At 59.4% G+C, this 24,212-nt stretch overlaps 2 protein-coding genes across 9 annotated transcripts in view; both read left to right on the forward strand.

Annotated features, from left to right (window-relative positions):
* Positions 1–1,802: 1,802 nt before the first annotated feature.
* UQCC4 (ubiquinol-cytochrome c reductase complex assembly factor 4) lies at positions 1,803–3,134 on the forward strand. The gene is made up of 2 exons (XM_060648029.3): positions 1,803–1,929; positions 2,006–3,134. The coding sequence occupies exons 1-2, from the start codon at positions 1,898–1,900 to the stop codon at positions 2,379–2,381; spliced, it is 408 nt and encodes a 135-aa protein (XP_060504012.1). The 5' UTR covers positions 1,803–1,897; the 3' UTR covers positions 2,382–3,134.
* Positions 3,135–5,776: 2,642 nt separating this feature from the next.
* UNKL (unk like zinc finger) overlaps positions 5,777–24,212 on the forward strand; it is a 37,008-nt gene continuing 18,572 nt past the window's right edge. For 4 of the 8 annotated variants that reach the window (XM_078440300.2, XM_078440293.2, XM_078440296.2 and 1 more), the window contains exons 1-8: positions 5,800–5,908; positions 6,919–7,128; positions 15,473–15,649; positions 16,035–16,168; positions 19,550–19,685; positions 20,332–20,449; positions 22,575–22,659; positions 23,037–23,116. In XM_078440300.2, the coding sequence (XP_078296426.2) occupies positions 5,832–5,908; positions 6,919–7,128; positions 15,473–15,649; positions 16,035–16,168; positions 19,550–19,685; positions 20,332–20,449; positions 22,575–22,659; positions 23,037–23,116 (1,017 nt within the window). In that variant the 5' untranslated portion in view covers positions 5,800–5,831. Of the gene's footprint in view, positions 5,909–6,918; positions 7,129–15,472; positions 15,650–16,034; positions 16,169–19,549; positions 19,686–20,331; positions 20,450–22,574; positions 22,660–23,036; positions 23,117–24,212 lie in introns of all 8 variants that reach the window. The other 4 variants (XM_078440292.2, XM_078440294.2, XM_078440295.2 and 1 more) reach the window with 3 other exon arrangements.

Consider the following 24,212-nt stretch of genomic DNA (forward strand, 5'->3'; position numbering starts at 1 on the left):
GCCTTGACCCGGAGTGACGCCGCAGCCCCTACCCCCCTCTCTCAGCTCTGCGCTCACTCTGCTGTCCCAGGCTAGCTTGTGCCCAGTGCCCTCGGCGTCCCCAACAGGTGGCTGCATCAGCCTCAGTCAGCAGCTCCACCCCTAACCTAAGAGCTCCTTGATCTCCGCCTCCGCCAGGAAGACCTCCAGGCGGCACACGAGGGTGATTCTGGCCCATCCTGTGGACCACAGCAGACTCCTGGGGGTCCGTGGGGGTGAGTTAGTTTGGCAGCGATTTGGGGTGGGGTCCTGTGGTTGGCCAGAGGAAAAGCTGTCTAAAGTCATGATCTAGAAGGGAAGCCACTTTAGATTTCTTTTATTTATTTATTTATTTATTTATTTATTTATTTATTTATTTAGAAAAAAATTTTCTTGAGAGAAAGGCAGAGACAGAGGAAGAGACAGAATCCCAAGCAGGCTCCACACTGTCAGCACAGAGCCCGATGCTGGGCTCGAACTCCCGAACCATGAGATCATGACCTGAGCCTAAATCAAGGATCAGATGCTCAACCGACTGAGCCCCCCAGGCACCCCCATGCTAGATTTCTAAATCGGCATGACCGTAGATGCACTTTGCTTAGACCAAAAGCCTCATTTACAGTCCCCCATGCGTGCATCCTACACCCATCTTGTGAACGGCGGCCTAAAGGAAAACATCTTGTCCTTGAGATACCATCAACGCCGCTTGATGATAAAATTCATGTTGCTGCCTATATGCTGATCTATAATCTTCTGAGCTTTCACAAGATGTAAAAACAAAGTCTAAAAACAATTCATTCTCCAGAACACTCTCTTCCCCGTGAAGATCACATTTCCTGGGCAGCTGTCCTAACTTGGGTTGGAATAAAACTCTCTGTTTTCTATTTATACTAGAGTGTTCTCTCTGGTGAATTCGCATGGGCAGGGTGGAACAGGTGGGGTGGGGCCCAGCGAGGAGGACCCGGGCACACAGGTGCCTCTGTTGACACAGGCACCTCTCAACAGTCTAGCCTGGGCCCTGAGCTGCCGCGGGGCATCGGAGCTGAGCTTCCCCGGGTGGGGAGGACTCCCAGATGTTTGAGCTGGGAACACCTCCAGCCTGCCACTCTCGCCCTAATGTCTGGAGAGTGCCTGGTGGGGCGGGGAGCGGGGGCACTGGTCCCAGAGTCTGGTGTTTCTCCAGGAAGCAGGTGCAGGAGAGGGACGCTCCAGAGGGGAAGAAGCTGAATGAGGCAGATAGCACATCACAGCTCACAAGGTGGCCTCACGATCTGATACTGTCACCAAGACCCCTCCCCCCCCCCCCCCACGTCCCCACAAGATGATGCCTGGACACTCCATGTAGTCTTCTCACAACACCAAGGCCAGTCTGCCTGGAGGACAAAAGCTACCGTGGCTTCGCTATGAAGCCAGGTGGGGGAACCGCGTGGGGCAGGGAGCCCCGGGACAGCCCGAAGGACAGGAAGGTGCCGCGGGAGTCCGCCGAAGCCTCGGTCCCCGACAGCGGCCCTGGCCCGGAGCGCGGAGACCGGCCGCGCGGTGAGCGCCGGGGTCGTGCCCTGCGGCTGAGGGACCATCGCCAGGAGGCCGAGAGCGACGATCTCGCCCCAGCCCCGCCGACGCCCAGGTACCGGACAGCTCTTTCCTCTTCTGGCTGGGGGAGAACTACATTTCCCGGCATGCCCCTGCGGCCTGGCCTGCGTAAGCCGGCTGCGACGGAAAAGGCCGCCGGAGAAGGCGGGTCACTTCCGTTGCGCGAGCGGGCCCACGTTCTGTAGTCGTGAGCGGAGGCTCCAACGGCTACCGGTTTCCGGTTTCGCGCTCCGGAAGTGACGCAAACGGGCCGCGCCGCCCCGCCGAGCGCAGAGTCAGGGTCGCGATGAGCCGTGTCTGGCGTGCGCCGGCCCCCGGGTGAGCTGCGCGCGGCCTCGGAGGGGCCGAGGGCGGGCGCGGCGGGCGGGCGCGCTCACGGCTGTCTCTTTTCCAGGGCTGTCCGGGCGCTGAGGTTCGTGCGCGGGGCTCCCCGACACCTGCAGCCGCCGCCGGGTGTCCGGGCTCAGGGCCAGCCCGCGGCCGAGGCCGAGGAAGAGGACGACCCTGACCGTCCCATTCAGTTTTCCTCCAGCAAAGCCAGCCCATCCCGCTGGAAAGTGCAGCACTCCCTGGGAGGGGAGCAGCAACGGCCCTGGTGGAGGGTGCTGCCCTTCAGCCTCTCGCTCATGGCTCTGGTGGCCTGGTGCTTCTTCAGGCAGGAGACCAGCACGGACCGGTGGTTGAAACAGGTGTTCGGAGAAGAGGAGCCGGAGCCCGGCGATCGTTCTCAGGAGCCTGGAGCTCCGACCGTCCACCAGGCGAGAACGTAGCGGGGTGCCGGCGGGGGCTAGCAGCGAGGAGACAGGCAGCCGCCCTTGGGCTTTTGACATCGCGTTGGGCCGTTTCTGCCTTGGTTATGCCGTCCCCAGAGTGAAGGACTTGGCACAGCTGGCCACACCGACCCGCGTGAAGGCAGAGCAGAGTGTCCACAGAACGGAACCGGCTCTTCGCCTGATACTTGATGCCCAACGGATACGCCCCCGAGACGTTTCTCTTTCCGACCCGTGGAAAGGGTTTTGGTTGCACTATGTACCGTTGGATTTGGGATGTGTCTTTCTCCAACGCGATCATGTTTCCAAAGCAATTCTGGTGACACTGGCAATCCAGCGTAACCCAGTCTGCAGGTCGTTTGCTTTCCGAGACAGAGTAACTGGGAGAAGAGTGAAACTTTTTGTTTTTTAACGTACCGTGCTGTGTAGAAATAGATGTTGGTTTGACAAACTGACAATAAATTTTAATTTGGTGATGTGGAATTAAGCCAACCCCCTCCCTTTTTTGCATCTCATTAAAAAAAAAAAAAAAGGCGGGGGGGGGGGGGCGGGTGCCTTTTAGTCCTCTCCAGTTCCTTTGTTTTTCTGTTTTTCCAGAATAGGAAGTGAGGAAAGAAACCTAAATGTGAATTGTGGGATTTACAAAAGATACCGGAAATAATGAACTTTCTCGGCTTTACAAAGTCTTATTTTTAGCAAGGCAACAACTTTCTGAGTAAAATAAAACTGGGCAGCATTTTTCGTTTTTTTAAACGTTTTGTTTTTGAGAAAAAGCCCGTGTTTGTGCTGGGGGGAGGGCAGAGGGGGGTGGTGGGGACAGGGCTCAGTGGTGACAGCAGCGAGCTCTCATGTGGGGCTGGAGCTCAGGAACCATAAGATCATGACCTGAGCTGAAGTCGGAGGGTTAACCGACTGAGCCCCCCAGGCGCCCTGCTAGGTATTTCTTTTGACAAATTACAGGCAGGATTTTTGGGTATCGAAATGATATGCTTTTCAAACACTACTTACTAAGAAACTGCTTAATTTTGAATTAAATATGAGGGAAACAAGAGAAAGTTTATTCACTACGTTTCTAGTGGAAGGTTTTATTTTGGCATGTCTGTGGTGCTGAAGTTAACTGGAGGTCTCTTCCATCCGGGTGTTTGCAGACTGGTGGCTGCATGGCAGTGCACCAGCTTCCCGAAGGCTCTCTGCTGCAGGGGTTTCAATGTCGGGCCTGCCCTGGGGAAATTACGCTTGTGTGGCAGGTGGGATTGATAGAAGGATGTTTATGGATTTATAGGTTAATTATTTTTATTTTTTTTAAGTAAGCTCGGTACCCAGTGGGCTGGAACTCGTGACCCTGGGATCAAAAATCCCATGCTTTACTGACCGAGCCCACCAGGAGCCCCCAAGTATGTTCATTTTTTGGAGGTAGATCAAGGTTTGGGAAGATTGGTATCTGGGAGGGAACAAAGAACGATTCCGTCCTTTCTCCATCCTGGCACGGTTGTTACTTTTAATTGTGAGCTACCCAGTCATTCAAACCAGAACCCTTAACTCTTCCCTTCCCACCTTTTGTAGGAAATAAAAAAACCTAATGAAAAGAATTTGTTGTAATTGAAAGTTACTCTCATATGGCAAAAGCAATGTGATCTATCAGGAAAAGTTAGACGCTGTCATAAGCAAAAGGAAGAGAATCAGAAACACTAACGATGCCACGGTGGGACAACCACTGTGAAAACGAGGTATCTTTCTGTCTATAGAAATTCACACCTTTTCAAAACACGACGGTGGGTATTACGGTTTTTGATGGCACATCATACCACAAGGGAATAAATCCTGAGTATCTCCTGGGTGGCTGACAGTGACGGGTTTTCTGGTTCCTGACTTTGCACCCCAGACCCGGGTGGGCTTTGTCCTGAGCAAAAGGAAGACCTGAGGCCAGCGAGTGACCGTGCGAGCAGGCCCTCCCCACACCGGGTCTTGGCCGAGGGGTGGCAGCAGACAGGTGGAGAGGTGAGACGCGACTTCAGTCCTTTCATTATTCATCCTGTCCTGGGCTCCTCTTGCCGGGCCATGCGTCTTCAGGGGCTTGTTTCGATGCAGGCCACCAGCGGCGCGGCGCTCTGTTCCCAACAAAAAAATGTCTGCTTACTCCATGGGCTCTTCGTTGTTTTAATTTGCTTAAAATTTTTTTTTTTTAAGTTGGGGCGCCTGGGTGGCGCAGTCGGTTAAGCGTCCAGCTTCAGCCAGGTCACGATCTCGCGGTCCGTGAGTTCGAGCCCCGCGTCAGGCTCTGGGCTGATGGCTCGGAGCCTGGAGCCTGTTTCCGATTCTGTGTCTCCCTCTCTCTCTGCCCCTCCCCCGTTCATGCTCTGTCTCTCTCTGTCCCAAAAATAAAATAAAAAACGTTGAAAAAAAAAAAAAATTAAAAAAAAAATTTTTTTTAAGTATTTATTTTTGAGAGAGAGAGAGAGAGAGAGAGAGAGACATGGAGCGCGAGTGGGGGAGGGGCAGAGGGAAAGGGAATCTGAGGCAGGTTCTGAGCTCTGAGCTGTCAGCACAGAGCCGGATGCGGGGCTGAACTCGTGAACCCCAATATCATGACCTGAGCTGAACTCCGCTCAACCAACTGAGCAACCCAGGCGCCCCTTAGCCTGGTGTTTAAAAAAATGTTTACTTTTAAAAAATTATTTGGGGGGGAGGGGCAGAGAGAGAATCGCAAGCAGGCTCTTCGCTGATAGCCCGGAGCTGGAGGCCCCCGGGGAACTCCCCAAACATGAGATCATCACCTGGGCCAGAAACAAGAGTCCGACCCTCAATAACCGAGCCACCCAACTGTCCTGGATTCTTCCTTGAAAATCAGCTTTAATGGTATATAACTCACATGGTGTTCACTTCACCCACTTAAAGCATACAATGAAAATGTTCGCTATATTCACTTGGGGCAGCCATCGCCACAATCTAACTTTGGGACACGTTCCTAACCCCTATAAGAAAGCTGGGTAGCCACGGCAGTCGCACCCCATTGCCCCCCATCTCTCACACACCCAGCCCCAAGCAACCGGCTCCATTCTTTGCAGCTCAGCACCCAGCCCCGGGGGGTCAGAGTCGATGGACGAGTGGAGAGCCAGAGTGACCAGCCAGCCCGCGGCCTCCGTGCGGGGGGACCCGCTGCGGGTGGCGCAGGGCGCTGCGCGGTGGGCCGGGGTCCGCCAGAGCGCGGACTGGGGTGGACGCGGACGAGGGGAGCCCGCGGGGGCGGGGCGGCGCGCTCGGGGCGTGTGCCCGCCGATGGGGGCGCGGCGCCAGGTCGCCCGGCGGGTCTGGGGTCCGCGGGGCGCCGGCGGGGGCGGGGCGGGGGCGGGGCCGGCCGGCGGGGGCGCGGGGGGCTCGGCACGGGGGGAGATCCGGAGGGGCGGGGGCGGGCCCGCCTGGCGCATGCGCGCTGCATTGTTTTGACTGAAAATGCCGTCGGTTTCGAAAGCGGCGGCGGCGGCGCTGAGCGGGTCCCCCCCGCAGACGGAGAAGCCGACCCACTACAGGTCAGTGGCAGGGCCGGCCGCGGCGGGGCCGGGGGACGGGGTGGGGGGCGGCCCCGCGCGCCCCCGGCTCGCGCCCCGCGCCCCTGGGCCTGGGTGCCGCCTCCGGTGCGGCCTGGGGCCCCGCGCCGCCCCCCGCCCCGCGCCCGGGCCTCCGCGTCGCGTCCGGGCTCGGGGCGGTGGACCGCCGTCCGACGCGGGCTGCCGCCGCCTGAGGTCGAAAGGCGGCGCCCAGGGTCTGGGGCGGCACCTGGGGGCGGGGGCTGGGGAGCGCGCCGGGAGGCTGGGGGGTCCACGCGCCTCTGCGGGGGAGGGTCGGGGGCCGGGGCGGATGCGCCTGGGGGCGAGGGGGGGGGGGAGGAGGGCGGTCCTCTGCGCTCGGGCGGCCCCCGCCTGGGATCAGGGATGGCACCACGGCTTGGGGGGTCGGGCGTGCCTGGGGTTGCCGTATCGCGCCTGAAGTTGGGCGTCGCGTCCGTGGCCGGGATGGGGAATGCTGCGGACGGGGTCTGGGGAGTCACGCCTGGGCTGGGTGAGGGGGCGGCCGTCTGGAGTCCGGGGTCGGACCTAGGGTCGGGAATGGGCAGCCATCTGGACTCGGGCTGTCTCTGCCCCGGGTCGGGGCGTGCCTGGGGTCGCTGTGTCGCGGCTGAAGTTGGGGGGTCTCGTCCGTGGCCGGGATGGGCGACGCTGCGGGCGGGGTCTGGGGACTCGCGCCTGGGCTGGGTGGGGGGGTGGCCCTCTGGACTCGGAGTGGGGACGGGGGTCGCGCCTGGGGCCGGGAATCGAGGGCTGTGCCTGGGGTCCGGGACCGTGCCTGGGATCGGAGGAACGCGCTGGGAATTGGGGGGGGGGGGGCGGCCGTTTGGGGCCGCCTGCCTTCAGAGAGGGGGCTGCTCTTGAGGTTGGGGCACCCTGGCTTGCGGGGTCCGGTCCCCGCTCACGAGTCCTCGAGGCCGCCCGCCGGCGGCGGTGGCGGCGGAAGCGACCCGCAACGCTGTTTGTCTTTTTAGGTATCTAAAGGAATTTAGGACAGAGCAGTGCGCCCTGTTTGTGCAGCACAAGTGCGCCCAGCACAGGCCATTTACCTGTTTCCATTGGCATTTCCTAAATCAGCGTCGGCGCAGACCGCTCCGCAGGCGCGACGGCACCTTCAACTACAGCCCGGACGTGTACTGCTCCAAGTACGACGAGGCCAGCGGCGTGTGCCCCGACGGCGACGAGTGAGTGTGGGGCGGGGCCAGCTCTGGCCGCTCTTTCCAGCACCCGCCACCTGTAGAGGGGGTCTGGTCTTTGTTCTCAGGCGTTAACGGTGACCAGTGGTGGTGGGCGGACTTTTCTCTACCTCCAGGACTGTGTCTCCGGGACACCCTTTGGGCGCTGCCAACCGACTTGACTTCACTTCCCATCTGGGACCCAGTTCCCCAGATTTTCCGTATTAGAGACCACCCTTATGAGGTGCACCTGTTAGGCTTAGGACCGTTTTGTAGTTGCCCCATGTTTTCTGGTTCAGAGAGCGTGTTAAAATGTTTGCTCACCCTGTGCAAGTTATACCTGGAATGTTTACTTCCTTGCAGCATACATATCTAACGTCTTTTAAAAAAAAAAAATGATAGGGAAGTTATTTCATTTGCAGACTGTCGCTTATGTAGCACTTTTAAAGTTTAAGAAACCAAGGTTTTGTTTGGGTTGGCTTTTTTCTTACAAGTTTCTTGATGGTGTTATGAACAGATGTATTTATTTAGCAATGTGTAGAATGGGAAAACAGGGCACGTGCAGGCAGAGCGTATAGGCTTGTAACGGACAGAACCCAGTAACGGGAGGTTTTGCTTTTTTTTCCTGGGCTGTTTGAGGAAGGAGGAGGGCTGGTCCGCCTTTGCCTGGAGGTCAGATAGCATCACTGAGCTCCGGGCCCTCTGAATAACTTGTTCAACTTCTGAACTGCTTGTTCAACTTCTCTTTGGATCCAGGCCTGATCTGGGGGAGGTCCTTTGGGCTCAGTCCCCTGATCCCTTGAAAGGAGTTGCGTCTCCAGGAATGCTCCCTTTTGAAAGAAAATTTTCTTTTAATGTTTATTTTTGAAAGAGAGAGAGATAGTGAGGGGAGGGGCAGAGAAAGGGAGACACAGAATCTGAAGCAGGCTCCAAGCTGTCAGCATATAGCCCGACACGGGGCTCGAACTCGTGAACCACGAGATGATCTGAGCTAAAGTCAGACACGTGACTGACTGAGCCTCCCAGAAGCCCCGTGAAATGCTCCCTTCTGAAGACAGCTTTCACTGTGCTGCACTCAGACATCAGAGTGATGTGTGTCCTTCATTTTCCAAAGATGTTTAGGCCAGGGAGTAAACTTTCCGTTCATGGTGATATCATAAGCTTTATATACTTACTGAAATATTTTTAGTTGAGCACCAGAGAGTTCAATAAGTTTGTTATTAAGGCAGCTTGACGCTTGCTGGAATAACGCGCCCAGCCCTTCCTTGGTTAAGATGGTGTTACGCTTCTGTGAAGTTTTAAAAGTGCCTTATATAATTGCTTCTTGAACTGATCTTTCCTGCACACGTGTCTTCAGAAGAAATATGTTTCTCTGGCTGAGGTCTGGAATCAGGTCCCTCATTTCTCTTGGTGATGTCAGTCACCTCTCTGGCCTTGGGTCCTGAGTTCCCCAAGGGGGGAGGCAGTGCTGCTTGACCCTGGTGCAGCAGTCCCGTCACCCGGCGTGTATGACCTCACCCCAGAGCCCTTTATGAAGGACTGACAGTATTCACTGATGCTTTTGGTACATGTAGACAAAGCAAGTTTGAACAGCTGTTTGGGGTTCCAGAGTCTGGATGTCCTGGTATTGATTTGGCCCCACTGTTAGACATCACCTGACGTCCAGTTCTTCCAGGATGAAGCGTCTGTGGGCGATCATTTCAGCTGGGCTCAATAGTAATTAAATAACAGGCAGTTGGTTTCTTTTTATTTTTATATGTTTATTTTTGAGAGCGCATGCGCGCAAGCACGAGGGGGGAGGGGCAGAGAGAGAGGGAGACACAGAATCCGAAGCAGGCTGCAGGCTCTGAGCTCTCAGCATAGAGCCCGATGCGGGGCTTGAACTCACCAGCTGTGGGATCATGACTCGAGCGGAAGTCGGATGCTCAACCGACTGAGCCCCCCAGGTGCCCCCCAGGCAATCATTTATTACAGAAATATTAACGTGTGATCTACATGACACGGAGGTCATCACTGAGAGCCAGATGAGTGGCAGTTAGGTGCCTGTTTGACATTTTCTGTTTGGGGTGCATCCTGTGACCCTCCATGTAGTAAGAAAGTCACACATATCTTAGTAAAGATTGTGTCACTTGTATCGAGGTTCAGCCTGAACTTCAGGAAGTGTTTGGCAGAGAGCAGATGTCTCCCCTGGGGGTCTCTCCTTAGTAATTACTGCTCAGTTCCATGGGGGAGGGACTTTGTCACCCCCCACGAGTGGAACAGCACAGCGTTTGTCCTGTTTGACTACATATTCTGGTTCACAAAGCATCACCGTGGAATTCCTAAGTAGATACTACCTTCCAGAGTAAGGACAGAACCTTCCTTTTATTTCAGTTTATGGGTTCTCGAAAACTGTTTTGGGCATGTGTACTACCAACCTGTTAATTTTTTTTTAATGTTTATTTTTGAGGGGGGGAGTGGCAGAGGGAGAGGGAGTGGCAGAGTGGGGAGGGGGGGGGAGAAAACAAAAAAAAAAAGAAAAGAAAGAAAGAAAGAATCCCAAGCAGGCTCCACGCTGTCTGCACAGAGTCAGACATGAAGCTGGAAACCACAAACGGTGAGATGGTGACCAGAGCTGAAGTCAGAGGCTTAACCGGCTGAGCCTCCCAGGCGCCCCCCCCAACCCGTTAGTTTAGAACATGGATCCTATCAAAGAGCAAAGACCCTTAAGCCCTTGTCGGGTGACCTAAGCATCCAGGACTGTTCTTGGAGCTGGCTGGCAGCAGCTCGCGGCCCGAGCTGTGTGGCAGGACCGGATGGGGACTCCAGGGGGATTGGCACCTCTGCTCTCACGGCCTTCCCTAGGATGGCGCTCACCTTCTCCCCTCACTGTCACGCCTCCTCCCATGGCCCCTTCCGCCAGGGCCCCCCACACCTCCGTGGCGCTTCCAGTGTCACCTCTGGATAGACCTCCCGGTGTCATCTCCCCCTCCCCATGGGCACCTCGGCTGTCACCCCCTCTTCTCCGCGGGCGGGCCCCCCCATTAGCCAGGGAGGTCCCGCTGCCCTCGCGTCCCCTGCTCGCCCTCTCAGGGCCCTCTGCTCTGGCGGACACGCCCCTTCCCTGGGGCCGGCTGCGATTGGTCGTGCGGTCACGTGTTCCCGCCCCGCCCCGGCGGCTACAAGCCCGCCCGCGCTGGAACGCCAGGGTCAGCTGGGCGGTGTGCGCGTTTGACAATCCTCGAGTAAGAGTCGAGAGAGTCGGCGGCGCAGAAAGCCGCTTCCGAGCCTGAGGTCTGGCTGCGCCGCTTCCGAGCCTGAGGTCTGGCCCAGCTCCATCGAATCTGTGTTCCCACTTGTGAGGGTGCATCTCAGGTATTTCTTAGGCTGGGCTTCAAGGAGAGCGACTCCTGTCGGAGGTGTTCGCTGGCCCACCCTCATCCTGAAAGCTGCGGAGGGGCATCGGGTGTGGACAGCCCAGGCCCCCAGCTGGCCCTGCTCCCCACGCCAGGCCCTCCGCCGTCAGGGCCGGCCTGGGTGTTCGCACAGGAATCACACCCGGAATCCAGGTGTGATTGGCGCCTCCTGTTGAGACGAGCAGGTGCGGGGCTCCTGGGGATGATTAGGCGCCTTCCCAGCGGCCTCTGCGGCCCTCGGGGGACATCTTCATTGGGGGAAATCAAGCAGCCCCCAACTGTCTCGTGTGCAAAGTAACCACTCTCTTTCCTCGGTTAACCCTCCTCCTGTGGTACACAGGATGTTCCTGGGGAGTCAACCCTCCAGACCCCCCCACTTGTAGATTCTCTTGCTTACCAGGAAGTGGGCCCGTCCCGTTACTGTGGCCTTATTCTTTCAGGGCTCCCCTGGCTGGCCTGGCTCTTCTCCCACAACCCCCCCCCCCCCCCACCTCACTGCACTTGGGGTATCTGGGACACAGGCCCGGGGTCAGGTGGACCAGGGGCTTCCCGCTCGTGAATCCGAGCGTGCTTGTGGGAGCTTGTTGGCTCAGAGAGACGTCCTAAGTGTCCGAGGTGTGGCATGCCTGCCGCACCGCACTGCCTTCAGCCTGCCCTTTCTAGGGAAAGGCGCTCGCCTGTTTAGTTGTAAGAACCCAAGCGTCTGGGGCCCTGAGCCCTGGGTGAACTTCACCCCCGCGTAGCTGTGGACTTGCTCCAAACTGACCTTACAAGGGAACTCTGCTTGGGCTTGTAGGGTGGGGTGAGAGCCAGGGCAGGTCCGGAAGGTCACAGCCTAACAGTCCGGAGCCGGGGAGTTGCTGACCGTCTGCAGGACACGCGCTTTTCGGTTACATGTTAGCCAGCCGAGTGACTGAAGTTGCAGGAGGTGACCGGGAGGGAGGCCCCCTCGGAGGCCAGTGGAGAGACGGCCAGTGGAGGCTTTTGTCTTCCAGGGAGGGTGGCAGCTGTGGGGGCGCAGAGGAAGGTGTGGACCTGTTGTCGGTGCTGATGGCCCACGTTAGGCACTGAGGAGGGGCCGCTTCCCCGGCTCGGGAGTCCGGGCCGCCCTTGGAAACCAGGGGGTGCAGGGCTGAGTGGATGGGCGTGGCCAACATGGGGTTAGCTGTCAGCCCCCCATCCCTGGTGTCTAAGAGAAGGGGGCGGATGTGAGCTGACCCTCGAGGTTTCCCCAGAAGCCCCTCCTGCTCCCCTTTGTCTGCAGCGCAACGTCTTTGCCCACATTTGCTGTTCCCCACGTTCCGTGACTGCGTGGCGTTGCTCGACTTGTTCTGGTTTGCACCTCTGTCTCCCCACCCTTGTTTGAGCGCCTTGGGCACTGGCAGGGAGTCAGGTTGTACTTGAGTGTCCCCGAACGCCCAGCGGTAGCCCCTGTCGCGGCCCCCGGACCAGCAGTTGGGACCCAAGGAACCTACCTGGACTCGACTCGGGGACCACACCTTCTGGGGTTGGCAAGCCCTCCAGGGGTTCTGACGCCTGGTCCAGTGTGCTCCTGGCTGGTGCTAACGCACGGTGGATGTGAGCTGCGTGGGCCACCTCTGTCACCCACTGCAGACTGGCCTTGGTGGTTCTATTTTTGTTTCAGGCAAGGGCTGCCAGAGGGAGGGGGACAGCCTGCTGGACACGGAGGGGCGGCCGTGAACCCCTGGTCTCGTCCTCCTTGCATCCTGGCGCGTGGGTTCCAGAGCATCGTGACTGTGCCCTTGTCCGGCTCGTGCTGTTCCATCATGGCATCGATGGAGATCTGGATTTTCTTTTAGAGTGAGCGAGAGTGCGCACATGTGTGCACGTGAGCAGGGGAGAGGGGCAGAGAGAGAGGGAGAATACCAGGCAGGCTCCACACTCGGTGCAGAGCTCGAACCCACCACCCTGGGATCATGACCTGAGCCTAGATCAAGAGTTGAACACTCAACCTGTGAGACACCCAGGTGTGCCTGGAGCCCTGTTTTAATTACACGGTTTGGGTCCCTAACTGTGGCAGGTAGCTTGAGAACCAAGGCCCCCACCTGAATCCGGTCACTGTGGGGCACATCACCGGTGCGGTGGGCTGGCAGTGGCCCAGGGGGAGGGGCAGGTGGATTAGCGGACTCCTGCGGGAAGAATCTGCCTGCGGTGTTGGGCGGAGCCCTGGGTCTTTCCCGCCCGAAGGAGGGTTTTCTGGCTTTGCCACTATGTTGTCTCTGAAGTCCTGACCGCCTAGACCTTCTGCACGCGGAGCCACTGTGCGTCGTTAAGAGCCCTCCAGTATCTCGGGGTCCTGCCCCGAGTGAAATAGTCGAGGCTGCTCAGGGCCGGGCAGGGGCCTCAGCCGCACCCTGGTTGCCTTGGCGATGGCACCAGAGAGGAGATGATGCTTAGCGCCGAGCTGAGGGGCCGCTAGGGAATGAGCGAGGGCTACGATGTGACACGGGGCAGTCAGGCGGGCCCAGCGCCCCCCTCCCTGGGGCCGTGTTGTCGCTGAGCGGCCTTCCTCTGTAGTCGCGGGCTCCCCGTGACAGCTTCCATGCCTCGGGTACCCAGAGACCCGTCCCGGGCCGGGGCGATGTGCTCGCAGGCCGGCGGGGGACACGGCTGCATAGAGAGGGGCGCGGGGCGGGTGCCCAGTCCTCGCTGTAGCCGCTCCACCCGCCGTCCTCGCTCTGGCTCGTGGGCCGTGCGTCCTGTCTCCTTTTCCAGGTGTGTGTCTAGTGGTGTGGCCATGCTTGTTTTCAGAAAGTGCCACCAGGTCGTCTTGTCCGTTTGCCACCTCGCCCGTGCCTCAGGGGTGTGCGGGGATTGTCTGCGACGGGTGGTGGCGTTCCGTGGAAGGCTTCGTCGGGGCCTTCGTGCCCTGTGGCACATCTGCCCCGTTGCCAGTTTCTGCCGTCGCTGAGGGAGTGCGTGTCCTCACCGCGGGCCTGTCTGAGGGGCCCCGGGGTGATGGCCGCGCTCTGTCCTCCCGGCACGCGTGCTGTGACGTCGCGTGTCCGCCTGTGAAAATCCCGCAGAGGGCCAGACGTGACGCACGCTTGTCTGTGCAAATACGTAACATCTCTCTCTTCCGTCTCCAGCGGGCTCTGTTTACGACTACGATAGAACATTTGTAATGTAGGAAAACAGATGTAACCATTTTCAGTGCACGGTTTAGCGACACGGACGACTCCCGTAGTGTCGTATATAACCGTCCCCGCTGCCTGTTCCCCAGTCCTTTTCTTCGTCCCAACCTGAAGCTCTGTCCCCGCTCAGCACTGACGCCCCTCGCATCCACTCCCCACCTCCCGGGGACGTGACTCTGAGTCGTGGGACCTCGTAGAGTGGAATCACACAGCACGTGGGCTTTGCGTGTGGCTTCTCTCGCTGAGCGCAGCGTCCTCACGGTTTATCCGCGCTGTCCAACGTGTCCGAGTTCTGTTCCCTTTGAGGCCGAGGAGCGTCCTGGTCTGCACGGGCTCCATGTTGCTCCCCCGTGTGTCATCTGATGGGCGCTGGGGTCGTTCGCAGCTTTCAGCTCTTGTGGGTCACGTGCTGTGACCCGGGTGCAGAGAACTCTCCCCCGGACGACAGCAGGGTGTCGCAGCGTTTCTGGGGCGTGCATCTGGCAGCGGAAGTGCCGGACCCCGAGCTGGCTTCTCCTTTGGCTTTTGCTTCGTTGCTTCCCAGGGACCCGGCCTCGCGGCCACAGCGCCCTCTCCCCTCATGCCCTGCACACCCCAGGTGCTCAGGAAGCTCTGGGGTGCGCTGTCTGAAGGCCGAGAGAGGGGTTGAGAGTGAGTGGCCCCCCCAGTTCCTTACTTCCGGGTTTTGTCCCTGCTTCGTGTGTGGGGAGCCATCCCGCCGGTGCTCCCAGCAGCCGGGTCCACGGTTTGCTGGGCACTGAGGTGGGACTGGGCCCTGACACGGTCGTCCTCAACCGTCCCCTCTGGAGGGGGACACCAGGCCCCTGCCTCACCCCTCAGGCGGCTCACAGGGAGTTGCTGGCTCAGGCTCTGTGCGTTTTTTTTTTTTTTTTAAGTTTATTTTAAAACTAGTCTTTTTTTTTTAAACGTTTATTTTTGAGAGAGAGCAGGGAGGGGCGGAGAGAGAGAGGGAGACAGAGGATCTGAAGCAGACTCTCCACTGACACCAGAGTCCGAGGTGGGGCTTGAACTCAGGAACGGTGAGATTGTGACCTGAGCCGAAGCCAGGTGTCAGACACTTAAGACTGAGCCACCCAGGTGTCCCCGGCTCAGGCTCCTTTCAGTATTCCTCCCCCCTTCTGTGCCTCTCGTCTAGAGGGGCTGACCTCCATGTGGGCTCAGTGCCCAGCTTCCCGTGTGGAGCCAGCCCCCTGCTGCCTGGGGACCGCAGGGGGACTCTCCCTGGGAGTGTGTGGCTTGGCACCTGCAAGTGGCACAGCCCGCCCCCTCCATCTGGGGCACGTGGTACCGCCCACGCCCCCCCCCCCCATCCCCCGCTCTCCTGGCCGGCTCCCACCAGCCTCCTCCTCCAGCCGCGTCTGGGTTTCTCCCCAGGCTCCTTCCCTCGAGGGGCCCCCTGAAGCACCTGGATGGATGGGAGTGACCGCAAGTCCTCCTCTGATAATGCCCGTCGGGAAAAATGAGGGGCGCTGCTGCATCCCAGGCACGAACTTCATTTTTCCATAATCAGAAGATGATGCAGGAGGATTTCCAGGGAAATTTGCTTCTGTGTTTTTCCACCAGATGTAGTTGCGGGATCTGTGGGGCATCTGAGTGTCTGGGGGACGGGTCCAGGGGACAGGTGCTCCGCCCGGGACCTCAGGCCTGCGATCAGAACAGATAAGTGTGCGGAGGGAGACCGCGAGAGCAGGGCGTTGGCCAGGTGCCGACGAGGAGTGGGGCGGGTCCGCGCTGCTGTCCCCGAGGCCTCAGATGGCCTGTGTCTGCCCCTCTGCTTCCCAGGTGCCCGTACCTGCACCGGACGACCGGGGACACGGAGCGCAAGTACCACCTGCGCTACTACAAGACCGGGACGTGCATCCACGAGACGGACGCCCGTGGCCACTGCGTCAAGAACGGGCTGCACTGCGCCTTTGCGCACGGCCCGCTGGACCTGCGGCCGCCCGTGTGTGACATCAGGTGTGTGGGGCGTCCGCGCGGGGCGGCCGGCCGGCCAGCTCACCTCTCTGGGATGCTGGCCTGAGCGGCTCTCTCTCTGGCTTTGACTCTGACGAGAGGGTTTCCGTCCCGCTGCCCCGTGTGCCCATGGGAGTTCACGAGGCTGAGCTCGTGCACCTGTGGGACCCCCCCGGGGGGGACAGACGAGTCCTCACTAAACGCGTCTCGGCTCTGAAGGTGTTGGATCCGTCCCAGGACAGGGCTGTGCCCGAGGCCCGAGGGCCGCCCGTCCCGAACCTTCTAGGTTGCTCCGCAGAGCGACGGCACCGAATGATTCCGTCACCTTGCGGGAGGGCTTGGGACAGACGCGAGGCAGCGCTGTAACCAGTGTGACATTTGCTCGCAGGGAGCTGCAGGCCCAGGAATCCTTGCAAAGCGGCCAGCTTTGCGCTGGGGACGGCGTCCCTGATTTGCAGCCCGGGGCCTTGGCCAGCCAGGCCATGATCGAGAAGATCCTGGGCGAGGACCCCCGGTGGCAAGGTAACCCTGAGGCCACCATGGAGGGTGGGGGGGGGGGGAGGTCCTCTCCATCTGTAAAGTGACCACATGGTGGACCTCGCCGCCTTCGTTTGTAGACCACATGGGGAAACTGAGTCTCCGGTGGAGTATATCACCCCCAATGCCTCAGGTAGTGGTGGCTGAGTGGGATCTGAGCCCCGGCGTCCAGGCCCCAAGGTTGCTCTGGATGTTTACCCCGGCGTCTTCTTGCCGAGGTCAGCCAGCGGCTGCCGCCTGGGGAGGGGAGGGGAGTATGTGGCAGGCACGGCTCCTTCCGGGCACCCCGTCCCAGAGCTGGGTTGATGTTCGCCGCACACCTGCTCTTGGGACGTCCGTGCTTCCGCCTTGGCCCTGCCCTGCGGGTCTCCCGGGGCCCTCGGCTCAGTCCCTGCAGCTCCTGGATGCGTCCCTCGGAGCTGCGGGACCCGCGCTCCTCGCAGGCTTCACAAGTGATGGCTGTGGGCAGTGAAATTTGGGGGGGTATTATTGTAAGTACCCGTAACGTAGTTAATTTACTGTTTCAGCTGTTTTCAAGTGAACAGTTTGTGTCGTTTGGTACACTCACGGTGTTGTGCAAGCATCAGCACTAATTTGGAACGTTTCTGTAACGTGCACGGAACCCTGTCCCCATTAAGCAGCACCCCCCTGCCCCGGCACTCACTAGTTTGCCTTCTCTCTGTGTGTTTGTCTGTTCTGGGTAGCTGATAAGGGCGGTGCGGTTTTAAGAAAAGTCCTCTAAGTCTTGATGGGGCTCCTTGGACTTGCTCGGCTGACAGCACCCGTGTAAACAGTGCTTTCACGCCGTTGTTACTGAGCAACAAATTTTCTCCTCGCAAATGTCTTTGCCTGCTCTCGGGAAGTCCACGCCAGGGCCCAGGGTACTGGATCAGTCAGCAAAGGTCATGCGAGGCTGATCCAGATTCTCCTCCCATGTCTACTATCCCCCCCACCCCCACCGCCACCGCCAACCCCTCCTTGAGACCAAGTGCCCGGCGCCCACCCCACGATGGCACCTGCCGGCTGGCCTCTTGGCTGGGCCGCGTGAAGAATGCCCCAGGGTCCCCTCTGGGTTTCGGGGCACCCACGTGTGCTGCGCGCTCGTCCCCCTGTGGTGCTGTCACTGCTTGGGGAAGGGCCGCCTCAGCGGGAGCTGTGTGCCCGCAGCTTCCGGCTTCCAGCACCTGAGGACACGTGCTTTGCCCGGTGTTTCTGTCTTTCCGGAAAACGCCCGTGAGAACCTCCTGTCTCCCACATTCCAGCCTGTCGTCTCCCCGTCTGGGATGCCCGCTTCCGCCTGTGTGAGCTCCGGTTCGTGGCGGGGGCACGCCGCCAGCCAGGCTGGGCCTGAGGAGGGAGAGCAGGGAGGTGGCGGTGAGGCCTGTGGCTTCGCCCTGGGGGCGGCCCTCAGCTCCTGCACCCGGGTCCGAGTCAGGAAGGTCCAGTTAGGCGCTCTGGCTTCGGTTACTGAGCGTCTCAGACGGAGCCTGTGGCGCCGACACTCGCGGTCAGATGCGCTGCTCCAGACTGGTGTTTCCGCGCCTTCATTTTCCATCTCTGTGTGGCGGTTCGGCTTTTAACTAGCAGATTTTATTTGCTGCTTTTTAGATGTCCAGAGGTGTCGCGGGTGGTACAGGGTCCTGTGTACCCCCTCCCACCTTCCCCTCGTGAACGCCTTGCCCCGACGTGACACTTTTGTTACAGGCAAGGAACCGACACGGACACGTTCACTAACGTCCACAGTTTCCATTAGGGCTCACGCTCTGGGCTTGGCCAAAGCCGTGTCAAGGTCTGCTCTCGGCCTGACCCCTGGCCACCACTGATCCTTTACGCAACTGTTGCGTTGCCGTGGTTTTGCCTTTTTCAGAATGTCCCATGGTTGGGGGCGCCTGGGTGGCTCGGTCGGTCACGCATCCGAGTTTGGCTCACGTCATCATCTCTCGGTTGCGTCGGACTGTATCTGTACGAGGCACTCGCTCCGTACTTGTGTATAAGTGTTCTAGGTTCTGTTTTCCTTTTTTAATATAAAGTTGATTTATTTTGAGCAAGAGAGAACAGGGGAGGGGCAGAGAAAGGGAAAAAGAGAATCCCAAGCCGGCTGTGCACTGTCAACACAGAGCCCCATGTGGGGCTTGAACTCCCGAACCCTGAGATCGTGACCCGAGCTGAAACCAAGAGTTGGCTGCTTAACTGACTGAGCCACCCAGGCATCCCTAATTTGTTTTCTTAAAATGGGCTTTTTTGTTTCTCAGACCCTTTTTGTTCTTTCTGTGTCCCTCTGTGTGTCATTTAACGAGTTAGAAATTGTATTTGGTGTGGCTGGACAACGCAGTGACGTTAAACTTCGACCTGCAGACATTTCCTGAGGGCCGGGTCGCGTTGTCTTGGCTGCTGGGGCCCGCCCCTCCCCTCCCCCTGCCGCTCTCCCATCCCTTAGCGTGAAGCTCAGCCCTGCTGGGAACGGCAGCGGGAACAGTAGCGTCTACAGGTGCCGTGTCGATCACGAACCAGGCTGCCAGTGGATATGATTTTTAGGATTTTCTCTCATCAGTTCTTGCTTTCAGATGACCCCAGGTGGCTTTTTGTTTGTTTTTGCTCTCAGATGAAATTCAGAAAACATGAAATTAACTACTTAAAAGATATACAAGGGGCTCCGGCACCTGGGCTCAGTCACTTAAGCGTCTGACTTCAGCTCGGGTCATGATCTCATGGTTCGTGGGTTCGAGGCCCGCGTGGGGCTCTGTGCTGACAGCTCAGAGCCTGGGGCCTGCTTGGGATTCTGTGTCTGCCTCTCTCTCTGCCCCTTCCCTGCTCATGCTCTGTTTCTCTCTCAAAAATAAACATTAAAAAAATTTTTTAAATAAAATTGAAAATCTACTTTTAGAGCAATTTGGGATTCCACTGAAAGGAAAAGATGGAATTCTCATATGCCCTGTGACTCCGTGTGTGCACTGTCCCCACCACAGCAGGACATTTGTCCCTGCCCATCAGCCGACATCACAGGTCCTTATCACCCCAAATCCACTGTTGATATCAGGGTTAAAATGCACCGTTTTAAAGTGTGCGTTTCAGGGGTTGTTTGGCCGTCAGGTGAGCTAGTTTAGAGCCCCCGCCGTCAACCCCTGGCAGCACCCGTGTCCTTCCCGTCCGGGATCTGCCCCATCCCACGGCTCCTGGAGTCGAGTCACGCGACAGGTAGACTTCCGGGTCTGGCCTCTCACCGAGCGTCACGTTCTCCAGGCTCGTCCAGGTTGTGGCGGGTGTCAGCGTCTCGCTCCCGATCGTGGCGGTGGGGTGGACACGCCGTGTCCTTTGGCCCGCTGAGCACACGTGCACATGCTCCCATGTGGACCCCTGTGTTTTCAGACGCCAGTTTCGTGCTGGGCAGCTATAAGACAGAGCCGTGTCCGAAGCCACCGCGTCTGTGTCGCCAGGGCTATGCGTGTCCGCACTACCACAACAGCAGGGACCGGCGGCGGAGCCCGCGAAGGTTCCAGTACAGGTGAGCCCCTGCGTGGACCTGCCTCCCCCCTCCCCCCCGCGAGCCAGCGCTCTGCCGCGTGCACGTGCGCGCGCACAAAAGGCCAGACGCCGCCGCGCGCGCCCAGGGGCCGAGCGGGTCAGCGACGGTCGTGCTTCCTTCCCTCCGTCTCCGCCGTTTCAGGGCCCAGGGGCCGAGAGCCACCCCTGCGCATCCTGCCACTGGTAGTCACCAGAGCGCAGCCTGAGAGGATAAGATGAATTCACGTAGATGGAAGGGACGGAAAATGTGCCGAAAAATAATAAAACCTTACTCCCCACGGCGGCTCGTTTTTTCTGGGAGTCCAAAGAGATTTTGATAAGGCTGTCCGACAGTACGTGAAAAATGAGCATCAGGGCTGGGTTTTCCTGCTGTGGGATCACTTGTTGGGGGCTTGGTGTGGGACTCAGCTCGGGAGGGAAGGAGGGAGGGTGCCCGCTGCCTGTCCAACGCTCGCATGGCACGCCATCCGGGCGGCTCTGAGCCGCACCCGCCGCGGAGGCGGCCGAGCCCCGTCTGGCTTCAGGCGGCCCTCACTCTGAGGCACGCTCCCAGGGGTTGTGTGCGCCCGCCCACGTGCCAATACCGGCTGGGCACACTGACCACCCCCCCCCCCTCGTCCCCCCAGGTCCACGCCGTGTCCCAGCGTGAAGCACGGTGACGAGTGGGGTGAGCCCGCGAGGTGTGACAGTGGGGACAGCTGTCAGTACTGCCATTCCCGCGCGGAGCAGCAGTTCCACCCCGAGGTACGAGGCACCCGCGTCGGCGCACAGCCCGGGGTAGGGGGAGGTCTCCCCCCTTTGACTCCGGGTCCCTGGGACCACCCTCTGGTCCTGTGATTCGCCGGGAGGATTTGCAGATGCCAGCAACGCTGTTGTGCCCACAGCCGTGATTCGTTGGTGACAGGATAGGGGCTGAGGTCAGCCACGGGCGGGGGCGGGGGGGTCCCTCCTGGGGCTGGGTCCCCGACCCACCGGGCCTGAGCTTCCAGGGCTGTCCTGCAGGGAGTCACGTGGACCGTGTCTGTGGACAGGCGTGTGGGCCTCGGTGTCTGGGGTTTTCACTAGGGGTCACATAGACGTGCTGACCTCCATCTCCAGTCCCCCCAGAGGCTGAGCCCACACGACCGGGCCCAGAGCCCCTACCAGAAATCACGTTGTGACTATCCGGGGTAGCCTCGGAGCAGGTAAACAGAGACACTTACCAGGCAGGACACCCCGCCCTCCGGGAGCCGGTCAAGGCCGGACCTTCCTTTGGCACCGGCAGGGCACGGACGGTTGAAGTTCGCAGAGCTAACCAGAGCACGCTTCGGTTTGTGGTGAAAACAGACCAGCAAGGGGCTCCTGGGCGGCTCAGTCGGTTGAGCCTCCGACTTGGGCTCAGGTCATGATCTCATGCTTCGTGAGTTCGAGCCCCGCGTTGGGCTCTGTGCTGACAGTTCGGAGCCTGGAGCCTGCTTCCGATTTTGTGTGTGTCTCTCTCCCTGCCCCTCCCGTGCTCGTGCTATGTGTCTCTCAAAAAATGAATAAACATTAAAAAAAAATTAAAAAAAAAAAAGATTGCTGATCAGCAGGGATGCTTGGGCGGCTCAGTTGGTTAAGTATCTGAGTCGTGGTTTCAGCTCAGGTCTGGATCTCATGATTTCGTGAGTTTGAGCCCCGCATCAGGCTCTGTGCTGACAGCATGGAGCCTGCTTGGGATTCTCTCTCTCCCCGCTTCTCTCTCTGCCCCTCCCCTGCTCGTGCTGTGTCTTTCTCTCAAAAATAAACACTAAAAAAACCACAGCAAACCAGCCCTCTTCAGGGTTTTGAGAGTGTGGGGACCAGGACGGGTGGGGGGCAGTCCAGGAGGGTGGGGTGTGCGGCTCGCTTGCAGGAGGGGTGCCTCGAGGGGCCTGCAGGGGGCAGGGATGGAGCGGTCGAGGCAGAGAGCAGGAATGAGGGAGGGGTCAGTGCCCGGTCAGGGGATGGGCCATGCGGGCCGGTCGGGAGCAGGAGGCGCCCTGTTCTGGCCCATGGCTGCCCCTGGTGCCACCTGATTGGCGCTGGGCGTGGCCCGCCTGGGCTGGGTCGTGAACTCCGAGCCTGGCCTCTGCCGCCTGCCTGTGTCTCAGGCCCTACGATTGCCCCTCTCGACTCGGGATTTTTGTCTTCTGCTTCCTTTGCTGACTCATTGGCTACTGACTCATTCGTTCTGTTTCTAAAACTCAGAAACGTAGTAAAGGAAGGCTTCCGGAGGGTGTGGATTTGGGGTCTGGCAGGAGCGCCCTGGGGCCTGCCCCGCTTGGTGTGCTGTAGGGCCAGAACCGAGTGTCGTTGGCGTCGTGAGAGTATCTTTGACCCCCGTGAAGGGAATCGGGGCTGACCATGGAGCTCACGCATGTGGTCGTGACACAGGCATTTGTGCAGTGCCTGCTGTATACTGGGAGCACTGAATGGAGCGTCTCTTTCAGAAAATGCCAAGTGGTGAAATTGACTTTGTGTGAGATTTCCTTTTTTTTTTTTTTTTTTGTAACTTTATTCACTCATTTTGAGAGAGAATCCCGAGCAGGTTGTGTGCTTTTATTGCAAAGCCGGAAGCCATGCACGGCTGGATCTCGCAAACCGTTAGATCCTGACCTGAGCCCAACGGACTGGGCCATCCACGCACCCCTGTGTGTTATTTCAAGGACAGTCAGGCCTGCTCTGCGGAGAGCGGGGGATTCTGGGGCCACGGCATACAGGGCGGGGGTCACATCCACACCGCCTTCTCAGGAGACGCGTTGTGGTTTGGAGCTGGGTCCTCTGGGCTTCCCGTGGAAACCCGTTCCCAGCCCAGCCCCTTCGTTTTACTTGTAGATTTTATTTGTTTCATTTTCTCTTTGCCGCCCAGATCTACAAGTCTACAAAGTGCAACGACATGCGCCAAACCGGTTACTGCCCCCGGGGCCCCTTCTGCGCCTTCGCACACGTGGAAAGTAAGTGTGTGACGCCAGACTGCCCGCGCGCCTGGACCCGGAGGGGGGCCGGGAGCACCCCGCATGCCTTTTGGGGTCACTTCAGGCCGCCCCCCCCCCCCCCCCCCGGAGACCTCCCTACCTTGTGGCCGGCCCTGCGCTTCCCTGGGGGCAGCCACCAACTCCGGTTGGCCCTCCTGTGGGGAGGGCGGCCAGTCCCTGCTGGACTCGCACGTCTTTCTGTGGCGCTGTGGCCGCCGTCCCCTGTCGCGCGGGACGAGTGGCCTCCCCAGGCCCCCCTCCCCGGTCTGGGGACCCCTGGACCCCAGGTCGCCCTGCACGCAGCTCTGTTTGCAGCCAGCAGTCGCTCATGGCGCGCCACCTCCCTCTGTTGACAGAGAGCCTCGGAACGGCCAACGGCTGGGGCTGCCCCGCGACCGCCCGCAGCTCCGCGGCCAGCAGCGGCCAGCCCGTGCACGTAAGTGGACGGCGTCCTGGGGAGGGTGCCGAGGGTGCCATTTGTGAATGGCTAGGGACACGGATGGGTGTGGTCTCTGGGTGACTCGGCTGCACGGTCTGCCTGTGGGGGGTGGGGGACGCCTCCTTCTAGAAGCCTGGGACAGCCCAGCCGAGCTCTGGCCTGGGCCTGCTGCCCCCAGACATGTCGGCAGCACGTGAAACGTGGTCTCCAGCGAGCGTGGGGAAGGGGCCCTGTGTCCGGGTGGGTCTCCTCGCAGGTGGGTGGCCGTGGCGCCAAGGGGGGCGTCCGGGCGGGGCAGGCCCCCGACGGTGGCCGGGGCTCTGGGTCCTGGGTCTGGCCCTGCAGGCCTCCTTCAGGCATTGAGAGATGTGGGGGGCACCTCGGGGAGAGGATGGTCCTGACCCGGTTGGACTTCATGTCTGTGCCGTGGAGGACACGGGGGGCCTCAGGCCTCGTGCCCTGCCCTTCACCCTGGCGTCGTAGCGGGCTCCCCGTCTGCTCTCGCTCTGAGCTTTCGAGAGGGTGACGGGAGGGTGTTTGCATCTGCGTGTCGGATCTGCTGAGAAAGCGGCCCCTCGGCGAGGAGACTGGAGCCTCAGGCGTTTCCCCGCTGCCTTTCTTCCCACTTCGTGCTTTTGCTTTTTTAACTTTTTATTTGGGTACATTTTTTTGTTTAATTAACTTATTTATTGAGAGAGAGAAAGAGTGAGCGTGCGCATGGGCAGGGAAGGGCACGGAGGGAGAGACCATCCCAGGTGGGCTCCCTGCTGTCAGTGCAGAGCCGGACACGGGGCTCGAACCCACAAACCGTGAGATCGTGACCTGAGCCGACGTCAAGGGTCAGGTGCTCAACCTACTGAGCCCCCCAGGCGCTCCTGCCCCCACTTTGCGCTTTTTTTAGAAAAGAGGAAAACAGGAAAGGTGAGGAAAACCTGGGTGGAATTTACTTACAAGGAGCCGGGCAGTGATCTGCCAGCTCGCGGTCTGTTCCGCGTCTCCCGCATCTCCGTGCCAGGCGGTGACACGGCCATCCTGCGTTCCCAGTGGGTCAGCACCCAGTGTCCCCCCACGCCCCGGCACGCGGGGGTTCGAT

This window comes from Panthera onca, chromosome E3 (assembly GCF_046562875.1).
Source record: "Panthera onca isolate mPanOnc1 chromosome E3, mPanOnc1 haplotype 2, whole genome shotgun sequence".
In the NCBI taxonomy this organism is placed as follows: domain Eukaryota; kingdom Metazoa; phylum Chordata; class Mammalia; order Carnivora; family Felidae; genus Panthera; species Panthera onca.

Coding starts and splice junctions, on each gene's coding strand:
- UQCC4 (XM_060648029.3), top strand. CDS start 1,898: ATGAGCCGTGTCTGGCGTGCGCCGGCCCCCGG. Junction 1,930..2,005: donor TGGCGTGCGCCGGCCCCCGG/GTGAGCTGCGCG, acceptor TCTCTTTTCCAG/GGCTGTCCGGGCGCTGAGGT.